At 42.5% G+C, this 11,516-nt stretch overlaps 1 protein-coding gene across 1 annotated transcript; it reads left to right on the top strand.

Annotated features, from left to right (window-relative positions):
* The first annotated feature begins 3,482 nt into the window (after positions 1–3,482).
* On the top strand, positions 3,483–11,116 carry reep5 (receptor accessory protein 5). The gene is made up of 5 exons (XM_086170684.1): positions 3,483–3,695; positions 3,866–3,959; positions 8,041–8,179; positions 9,725–9,893; positions 10,849–11,116. Exons 1-5 carry the CDS (start codon positions 3,578–3,580, stop codon positions 10,896–10,898), a joined length of 570 nt encoding a protein of 189 aa, XP_086026810.1. The 5' UTR covers positions 3,483–3,577; the 3' UTR covers positions 10,899–11,116.
* The last annotated feature ends 400 nt before the right edge of the window (positions 11,117–11,516 follow it).

An 11,516-nucleotide genomic window follows, 5' to 3' on the forward strand; every position in this document is an offset into this window, starting at 1 on the left:
CGAAGACAGTCATCCCAAAAAAAAAACAGAATGTTCCTCTTATTCTGTTATTGATTTTTCATTTTTTTTTATTTTTCTGAGTCAGTTATCACACAAATCATAGGTTTCCCCCGAACAGGATTCACCACTTTATACTAACTGTGAGAAAATGGCAAACGACTCGCGTATCGACATGTTTCTGCACAATTTGTGACAAATTCTGTGAAAGATTTAGATCTTAAAATAAGTAAGAAAGGAATCTCCAGCGAACTGAAAGTCAGGAGGTTTGTCAGATCCGGAGTATCGGAAATAATAATACGCTCTACCAAGAGGCAACTTTGGTTCAGGGATTTTGAATTTTGAATAAACTCAACGGTCCACGATCCGGGTTGTCATAGTTACGATAAAATCTGAAATGATGTTAACTCGGGCCTGCTTGCTTAATTTCACTTTGAGATATAGGCAGTCTTCTGGCTCCAAATAGCGTCTTGTTCTCTTTTGTTTAAGTCAATGATTACATAACGAACCGCAGGAAAAACCCGGTCTGACAGAACGGAGCACATCTCAGTGCCAAGTGTGATTAAACCAGAGTGTTTTTTACACACTCGCTGTGTTCCGGCCTGCCCCTGTAGCCAAGGAGCTGTGACAAGCAGGGCATGCATGCTCGTAATACTGGACACACACTTCCCCTGTGTGAGACGGGAACCAGTTCTGTGTGACACACTGCAAATATCTCGGGGCGACGCAGAGCGAGAAGCTTCCTGTTTGATGATGTCAACATGTTTACCACCTGACTGTCACAAGTTAGCTGCTATCAGTGGTTCCCGACATTTTTTTTTTTTTAATCAACCCCTTAATCCATCCCCAACCCTTATTTTAAGAAGTGCCCCCTCTATATTGCACACACACACACACACACACACACACACACACACACACACACACACACACACACACACACATGCGCCTGCAAAAAATGCTATCATTGACCTTGTTTGCTATTTTGAAGGATAAAAAACTGGTTTCAAAAGCTAACGTGACTGACGCGGAAAGTAAAATTTCATTCAAGTAACATGTGGGAAGGCACGGTGCACAGGAGCCCTTTCCATCTAAGAATAAGAACAACTTTATTTATCCCGAAGGAAATTGTTGTGCCAGAGTTTCAAGTAAAACATAACAATAATAAATAATAGTAGAAAATTGTATAAACGGTAAAAAAAAAAAAAGGGGGAGAATAAGAAATACAAATAAACTATAAAATGTCTAAGTAACAAGTCAAGGCTATAAAGTGTCTTAAGTACCAGGTGAAAGATAAGGAATGCACAAGACTAGGAAAAAATATTGCACATGCAGCTGTTATGAAATGAAATATTGCACGGTTATGAATTTATATACAGATAAATTATCACGATTTACAGCAAGTGGGTGAGATTTTTCTTTTTTTTTTTTTTTAAGGTTTAAGATTTTGAGATTCCCTGCGGCTCCGTGCAGTCTCCGTGTTTTTCCCAGCATCTGCGTGGGTTATCTCCGGGTTCTCCGACTTCCTCCCGCAGTCCGAAAACATGGAGGAGGTTCACCGAATCGCCCGTTCGTGCAAAGAAGAGAATAAACGGATGTAGGTTTTTCTATATGTGATGAACCTGGCCTCTCGATGTGCCGGGGTCACGTCCACTTAGGGAGATACCGTCTCCTATTTGAAGCCCACAAGGCACTGGAACTGGAAATGACTACCTTACACCAACAGCCTTTCTATTATGACTTAATATGACATGGATGTTTGTGAGTCAGCAACACGAGTCACAATAAATTGCAAGTGACGCTCGCTGTTCTCTCTCACGAAACAAAGCGTCCGCTTTGCTTGTGCAAAAGTGTTTACCCGTCTGATGGATACATGCCGGGAGGCCAAACGCAGACCTTCGGTTTAAGATAGTAAATAGTCTTTTGCAATGTCATCAAGCAAAGACAGGGTGTGGCTGCAGAGGAGACTCATAGGGCCCACAAAGAGGCTGTGGCTTTTCAGGAAATATCCCTCTAAGATGCTCAGTCAGCGGGTCTGGACCCGATGGATGGCTTCAGCATCGGCGCTGCATCAGTTGAAACGTTTGTCAGGTAGTGTTTTTTTGGCGGGGGCACAAAGAGTTGGGAAGCGGTGCCTGAAGGCAACGTCGCGGGAAAATTCGCCCTTGTTCAGTGTTCCTCGAACATCAGCCACTTCAAGTTCGCTATGGTTCCTCGGATCTACTAAGCAACTTCCGTTCACCTTCAAAATAAAATAGAATTAAAAACTAAAATGAAATGAACTAAAATAAAATAACATAAAATGAAATAAGATAAAATAAAACGAAACAAAATAAAATAACACAAAATAAAATGAAATAAAAAAAAATAAAATGAAATAAAATAAAATAAAATGAAATAAAATAAAATAAAATAAAATGAAATAAAATAAAATGAAATAAAACGAAACAAGATAAAATAACATAAAATAAAATAACATACAATATAATGAACTAAAATAAAATAAAATAAAATAAAATAAAACGAAATAAAATAAAATAAAATAAAATAAAATAAAATAAAATAAAATAAAATAAAATGTTGCCGTGTTATGTCCAATTCAAGAACTGGAAGGTATACAGAGGATGTATGCTTACCTGTGTGAGAAGTGTGGTATTTCGCAGCGATTTTCACCTAAAATAACAGTCCCAAGTCTGGATAAATGCAGAGGGTTGCGTCACCCGACGTAAAACTTGTACCAAAACCAAACGTGGATGGATAGGATCAGGAATGAGTCTATCAGAGGGACAGCGTATGTTAGATGTTTTGGAGGGAGGATCAGAGAAGCCAGACTGAGATGGTTGGGTCATGCAAAGAGGAGGGATAGTGAATATATTGGTAGACGGATGCTGGAATTGGAGGTCTAGAGGAAGCCCAAGGAGAAGATTTATGGACGTCATGAGGGAGGAGTTGGTGGTTGGTGTGAGAGAGGAGGATCCAGAGAATAGGGTTAACTTGAGCGCCACCAGATTCTTAAACAGCTGACATTCATTCTTCTTTCACATGTAAAGTCTAATGCCCACTTAAATTGCACTCATCCTTTGCAAGTTGCACACTAAGCTGCACCCAAATATCTTACTGCACTGTGACTGTCCATATTCACATCTATAATTATATTTATAATGCATACATCGGCACTTATCCAAATGCACGGCAAACAGCAAAGTAGGAATTTCACTGTGGGGCGCAACGTTTTTTTACACCATGCATGTGACAATTAAGGCTTTGAATCTTGAATGAAGAAAGAAAATGACCTAAAATACAACTAGTGTGGATTACTTAGCAAACAGTTAAAATATTATATACTTAACACGAGTGTACGTGTCTTGGATTGATATGAACTGAAGCGATCCATCAGCTATGCAGGTTTCAAATTCGATTTTTATTTTGAAGGAATTCACCGGAAGCACTGCTACTCATCAGCGGCAGCTTGACCGTCCCCTTCCTCCAGCGGGGGTATTGGGTTGCAATAGTGTCGCAGTTCGACGCCGGGGCGCCTTCATCGTTCATCCGGCACGGCAGCAGGACGGACACGGCAGTCATGGCGCAAGGACTCAAGGAGAGATTCGAGAACTTCCTCCGCGAAAAGAACCTTCTTACAGATGTGCTCTCCAAAATCGAAGCGAAAACCGGAGTTAATCGGATGTACATCGCTCTCGGTGAGTGTCGAGGATGAGGGAGAACGGAAGTAGAAGAGCTCGGGGTGCGCGTGGCATCCTTACCCTGTTAGCTTTAGCATGGTGGCTAGCATGGCTGTAAAAAAAACGAAAATAAACAAAAAAAAATCACATTATTGATCATGATCGATGACCGTGACGTGTCTTTCCAGCTGTCATCGGTATCATCGCGGTTTACTTGGTGATCGGATACGGAGCTTCGCTGCTGTGCAACCTCATCGGCTTCCTCTACCCCGCCTACATATCGTGAGTGCTATTATTCCCCGACAACACACACACACACACACACACACACACACACACACACACACACACACACACACTCGCACTCACACACACGGACACGCACACCCCACAATGACTCATTCGTTTCCAGGAGACTGCAACTGTAACTCTTAAGATTGCCACACACACACACACACACACACACACCCTCTTAAACCATCCCTACCTGAACATGATTTTATCTTTTTCTTATCATTTTATTGAGTATAAGACCCTCAGGTGTGAAGGAGATTTACTGCCTACTATAATTTGTGCGTGAAAAGGCATTGGGTTTAGAAACAGACGAAACAACTGGCTTGAAAAATGCAAATAATATTCAAATGTGTGTGTATTTATGTGTGTGTGTGTGTGGTGTGTTCGTGTAAATATGAACACCCGCGTTTGTGACGGTCAGAAAAGACACACAGATAGAGCTTTTAAAGATGCTTGCAATCTGTTTAAATGTCCAAAAGTCTTTTGGATGAGACCAAAAAATTCATTCTCAAAGGGTTTTACGGCAACCGAACGAGCCGAAATCACCGCAATCACAGAAATGTGTCTGAAAAGGGACATAATGGATGATTTGGGTAAATTGAGACTGATGTTTCTGAAGTTTGAGGGTATTTTTAAGTCAACCGGACAATAGAAAGTTGATCAGAAATACTCACTGGTCCTCCTCATGACTACAATCCCCTTCTGATCATCTTGTGACTTAATAACATAATAATCTCCAAATGGCACATTTTTGGCCCCTCTATACAATTATATTATAATAAAACACTTATGACTGCACCCTGGGAAACACATTGTGCTCTAATAACAGGGAGGGTCCTATCTGCCGGCTGCTGGTCTGTCATATCATGTTTATCAACACACGTTTTTCGCAGTCAGATGTTTGGTCGGCGTCCCGAAACAGAGGCTCCCCGTTCGTTTTTGCTATTTTTTCCTCTCCAACATTTGATCCGGCGTCGCTGATCTGACATGAAGGCCCCGTTGACCTTTAAGCCGATAAACCGCTCGCAGCGTGGGCCCAATTCGAGCAGGAAAGTCGCCACGATAAGTAACTTTTGTAAGATGTTATCACGATCTCGGTAAATAACCGGAAATAGATGAAAGGGTGATTACTATGAGGAATGCAGTGTTTTTTCAAAACTGCATAATGACGCACTAATGGGCGTGACGGAGATGCCCGTTACACTTACGACATCAAAACGTTCCTCGTTTTGACGATATTATTGCATTCATAACGAGGAGACAGGAGAAAAAAAAGGGCGAGGCCAAGAAAACGCCGGTGTGTTGGCTCAGGGAAGGACGGATTCAAATTTCGAAGTAATCCAGGATTTGTTTGAGGAGTGGGTGAACGCGGAAAGGAGAAACTGGCGCCAATTTTGTTTTTTTTGGTTTGTATCGTGTAGCTCAAACTCCGGATCTGGATTGCGTTTCCCCTCCCGGACACAAGGGGGCGCTGTTGCTTTTACAGCATCTTTTCCGAGACTTCTTTTCAGCTCGCCAATCGTCTCCCTCCATCTAACCACATTCTCTGCATCCTCTTCTCTCACACCAGCGAGCTTCTGTTTTTAGTTGTTTTTTTTTTTTTTTTCATTTAAGCGAGGCAATTCACAGAAAAAAGGAAGAGGAAACTGAAAAAAACAGGGTTTCCAAATTGAAGGTGTGAAATTATTGAATAATCCTGAGACCCACATCTGCATTTGCAGATCATCTTCGGTGATCCAGATAAGGTGGGTAGAATTTAGAAAAAAAAAAAAAAAAAAAAGGCACTGGATCTTCACGGCGCACCCTTAATGAGATTTGCTTTGCGGCACATCTCCATGGCAACCGGTGTAAACAATCCGGCAGCTTAGTTGGACCAGACTGTGGCGTCCGTTGTGAGATCTCAGGCCTATAATAGGGCATCCATCGGCCGGGGGGGGGACAGTTCGGTCCACGATCGCGGTCTAATTTGGAAATAAGTGATGTGGACACGGGTGAGGGTTTTCCAGAAAACCTCCAGCACGGGTTCAGGTCATGTAGGAGACCCAAATCTGAGCTTTTTTTTTTTTTTTTTTTTCTCATTTTAAGCATAGGTTGGACTGAGAACCAGACAAAGCCGTCAGAACGCTACCAAGGATCTGAAAATCAAATCGGAAGCTCTAAAAAGGGCCTCGATCGACCGGATTTGTTCCACATGTGACAAATGTGGTCGCTCCACCAAACAGACCAAAAACAGCACGTGAATTAAAGACCGGGATTAACTCGGACCTCCCTCCCCGCCATCCCGAACGGCGCTCACAAATCTGTGACAAAAACCCCGTTAAATGAATCACACTAAACAGGCCAATCAATTCCAGGAAAATGCATTTGCGAGGCAGCCCTCGGAAATGTATATACATGATTTACCGCGGCTCGAAAGCGTCGTCGGCGTGAGTAAATACAGCACGACTGCGCTTTTTGTCGAGTCATGACGCAGTGCTTGTGCGACGCCGAGCAGATGCATCGTCACTCCCGCCGGGTCACAAACGCTGTTGTGTCCAGGGGGAGCCAAAAAAAAAACAAAAAACAAAATAAAACAATTTCTGGGGAAGTGATAGCAAAGACGGCTCTATTTTTATTGGCCGCTCACACGCCAGCGATAAGTGTAAAAATAAATCACGCTCAAAATAATTAACTCCTGAAAAGTAATAACTAAAAAAAATGGAGATGTTCATCAATGTAAGAACATGCCAGCTATAAATACATAAATAAATCAAACTTAAAATAATTAATTAAAAAATGTAATAATTAAAAAAAAAATGGAGATCAATAGGGAAACACACAAGCAATAAATGCAAAAATGGATCAAAAATGAAAGCAAATGAAAATGAATTCATCTGCAAAAATGAATAACTAAAACAAATGTATAATGTAAATACACACCAGCAAGAAATACGTAAATGAATCAAAGTCAAAATACTTAATTTGTAAAACTGAATAACTAAAAAAATAAAGATATTCATCAGTATAAAAACACGCCAGCAATAAATACATGAATGAATCAAACTTAAAATAATAATCAGTAAAAATAATAAAAAATAAATAAATAAATAAAAAATAATAAAAATAAACTAAAATAATGGAGGTGTTTATCAATATAAAAAGCATATAAGCAATAAATATAAAAAATCAAATAAAAAAAAAAAAGGTATATAGAATATAAAATAAAAATGAATTAAAATAATGACAAAATAAATATATGCGTTCAAATCTGGCTGGAGGAGGGACGGGTACCCGGAGTCGTTCAGGGCCGACAGGTTTTAGAATCATTCGTACGGCAGCAGAGACCTCAGCTGCACCCCGAAGGCCCGCGTTTACTTCCCGAACAAATCCATATGTTTCAAACTACCTGTTCGGCGACCCGTCTGACCGGATGGGCGATGCGCGGCTGAGCTGGCGAATTCCGGGGCCTCATATGGAGACGTAAAACCACCCATTCTCTCATTAACACGTCGTGCAACCATTGAGAGACAAGACGCGCGGGCCGCGATGCTACGCTACGAGTCTATTCATAGACTCGCGCTGATGAATACACAAAACACGGCCTTCGGAGATAACTGCTGGAACCGTGACGGGACAGAGCGTCCACATTGCGATGGGAATACATCGGCACACACACACACACACACACACCCTGACTGACGGCTGGGGCGGGTCTGTTGTCAAACGCTCAGCAGGAGATTTTTTTTTTTTCTTTTTGCAGGATCACACACAGGAAGTGTGTGTTGGTTTTGCGAAGGCGTTCACTCAGCAGCTGACTGCGCAGCTGTTATCGGGACAGGGTTAGCGGCGGTATCATGGAGCGGGAATGGATTGCACACACACACACACACATAGCTTTTGCTGGGTGAAAGGTCAAGGTCACATGACCCGGCCACGCTATCTCGAAAGGGAACTTGCCCTCATTTGACCTAGAAGTCGAATTAAAAGCACAACTAGCACCGACAAATACTAAAACGCCTAAACGCCTCCGTTACGACCAAAATATTGTACGCAAAGTGACTCGACGCTCACCTTCTGGTCTCGTCTGCAGCATCAAGGCCATCGAAAGCGCCACCAAAGAGGACGACACCAAGTGGTTGACCTACTGGGTGGTGTACGGGGTCTTCAGCGTGGCGGAGTTTTTCGCCGACATCTTCCTCTCCTGGTTCCCGTTTTACTACATCGGAAAGGTAAGGATTGTTACGCCGGTTTTAACCTCACAAAGCGATAGAGATACAACACACGGTACATTTTAATCGCAATATCAGGACTGTAGCAGCAATGCAGACTTTGCAGACTGGAAACTACCCGTGTGTGTTTGTGTGTTTGGTTTCTTGTTATTTATGACATTTTTAGCAACAGCGCCCCGTTTTCACAGTTTCGAGGAGGACGCGGCAGCCCCGATGTGTCCCGTACAAAAGAGAAAAGTCGAATTGCAACAACGTCACCCCTTTGCATGAGCGGTAGATGAGTTCTAACGTGCGTAAGTGACGTGTTTTCACGTGAGCCGTGCACGTCGGGGAGGGGGGCTGGAGCCCGGGATCAACCCGGCGCGAGGAGCGGAGCGCCGCCTTTCAATAAACTCGACCGCGCAACGAAAAAAAAAAAAAAAAAAAGAGTCAACAGCAAGCCACAGAATACACTACAGTACAGTTAGTGCGGGGAGATCCTATGTCATTAAAAATAGCTGCTAGCCTATCAACTATTGACGCGTTTGATTGACATATGGGACAGCCAATCGGAGATCTCGAATACTGTTCCACCATTTGGAGTGTGTTTGGGGCGGGGCTACCTGCAAGACGTCATCAGAGTAAGGCAATGTCCAAAAATGCAAGAAAAATTGCCTGTTATGAAAGGGAAACAATACATATTTCAAATATAAAGTATACTTGGTGTATATAGATATAATTTTTATTCCTGGTAGATCATTTAGACTTGTTTATAAGAGAAGCTCGCAAGTCAAAAAACTTTTCACGAACAAGTAACAGGTATCAGGATGTGGGTGTTTGTCTGTCGTGTTTATTTCTGGTTCAGTTTCCTCCTGCAAACTTTGCCGCCGAAGATCGAAACCAGCCTGTCAGTCACCGTCGTCGACTGGAACCCACGCTGACTGCCTCCACCTGCTGGAAATTATGGGATGCCGAGCTGTTTCTGCATGAGGCCGCGGGGGGAATTTACTCTGGCCTTCAGACTAAACATTATTAACAATAGTGGGCGGTAATGATGATTCTTATCGGCAGAACAGCTCAGATATGTTTGTTTAGCATCATCTGTGCATAATTTGGATTTTCCAAATACCATCCCGCAGACACAGAAGGCTGGAAATAAGACCTCGGCTCTCCGCGGCTATTTTTGGGAGTCCGCGCGACTGAGCCGTCTGAGAATCTCAAAAGATCGGCGCTATCGTTTCACGGCGGCCTTTAGCGCGTTACCGGGCAGGCCGGTGTTTCCATGGTAACGGACGCAGAGCTTTAAGATTCACGCACAGAAACGATAAAGGATCTCATAAAGAAAAATGACATTTTTACCAACAGTTTAGCCTTTCTCTTCTAGAACCAGTACTTTTATGTTTGAGATTTTATGAGTTGCTGTGCTAACAGGTGTCCAGCAGGGGGCGCACTGCACCAGCCAGATCAGGAGCGGCCGATTTGTCTCGTTTGCCAGTTACCCGACCAGTAAACGTTCAATTTGACCAGGTTTTTTTTTTTTTCCTTTTCTCCCCCCCCCCTCCCCAGTGTGCCTTCCTGGTGTGGTGCATGGCTCCCACCGCCTCCAACGGCTCGGTCCAGATCTACACCCGCATCATCCGACCTTTCTTCCTCAAGAACGAAAGCAAGATCGACGACGCGATGAAGAACATCAAGGACAAGGCGTCGGAGGCCGCGGACAAGTTCAAAGATGAGGGTGAGGGGACGGAAGCCGGTCAATTTATATCTTCGGAAAAGACGTCACGGTGTCACAACAGACGTGACACGTTGAGTGACCGTTTAGGTCAGGGGTCGGCAACCCGTAACACCCAAAGAGCCATTTGGACCCGGTTTCCTCGAAAAGAAAACACTGGGAGCCGCAATTACTTTTTGACGTCTAAAATAAAGGTACCACTGTGCTTTTTATTACCTTTACACACTGTATAAATAAGTGTGTAGTGTGTTGCTTCTGAAATTCACAAAGTATTACAGAGAAAATTAAATTTTATCTATGTAATGAACTCATTTTGAGCTTTGGGCTTTCAGCGTGTTTAGCGGAGCCTTGACCTGAATTTTAAAAATAAATCGGGAAAAAATCACTGTCAGTAAACAAAAAAAAAAAAAAAAATTTGCAAAATATCCTCATAAATATTTCTTTAACCTGGTTTATGGGACTTCTGCGCACGGCATCTGCAAATCAGGACTTTACCGGCCGGCGGGTACACCGGCTTCTGCAAGTGTGACGTTATTTTGAGCGGCGAAAAATAATAAATATAATTTTATTTTAATATTTCAAGATCACAATAATCTTCCAACTTAGAACTAAAAGTTAAAAAAAGGAATTAACACAAATGAAATATACTTCAATTAAATATTTATAATTTACTTTCCCAAGCCACTCAGAGCCGCAGTGTAAAGATGACAGAGTTGCCGACCCCTGGTTTAGGTTAATTCATTGATTTTTTTTTTTTTTTTTCACAAAAACTTTAATATAGGAATTAAGAGAATATGCCAGAAATGTTAAAAAAATTTTGTTGAGAACTTGTAAGGATATTGCAATTTTTCATTTTTTTTTTTTACTTTTTTTTGGGGGGGGGGGGGACTTTTAACGTCGGATTTTACTCGCACCTTCTGTTGTTGACGGCTATCTAATGCGCGTGATCTGTCCACAGCCAAGCGAGCCACGGCGAACATCATGTTCGAAGAGAAGAAGAGCACCTAAGGAAGGAGGCTCCTGATCCGGGAGAAACAAACGACAAAAAAAAAAAAAAATCTTACCTTGATCTTGTTTGTATTTATCACGAATCCCCTCGTCGGTGTGTCGCTTCAGTCAAAGCCATGGCGGCCCCCCCCCCTCCCCTCCGCCCTCCGCCCTCCACCGCCGTTTCCTTGTTTGGCCGCAGACACCTCAAATAAACCTGGCTGAAGAGGTTTCCTGAACGCCGACTCTTGCTTCTGTCATTTTGTTTCCGGCTGAAATCAAAACACAAAGGAAACGGTTAACGGCCGTTCACGCACACATCAGGACGATTTAAAAGCCAAATCTTCCCCGTCTACAGACGGAGAGGATATAATAAGATATAACAAAGTGTTAGAAAGGTACTTTTGCACATGTTTCTTGTAAAATGTTGCGGGTACTTTCCAAGCTGGACAGAACAGCCCTCCATCTTCTGTGCTCCATTTACTTTATGGACTCACTACAGACGAGTGTCTTATAATCAGACCACAGCTTCCTGTGAAATGATTATCATGGAAAGCGCAGGGTTAATCTATCATGTGAGAATATTCCCCCCCCCCCCCACAGAAAGTACTTTTTTCTTGTATGTTTTCTCATTTAACC

The sequence above is a fragment of the Fistularia commersonii genome, chromosome 23 (assembly GCF_037954325.1).
Source record: "Fistularia commersonii isolate RoL2024-O1a breed Wild chromosome 23, RoL_Fcom_v1.0, whole genome shotgun sequence".
NCBI lineage: Eukaryota > Metazoa > Chordata > Actinopteri > Syngnathiformes > Fistulariidae > Fistularia > Fistularia commersonii.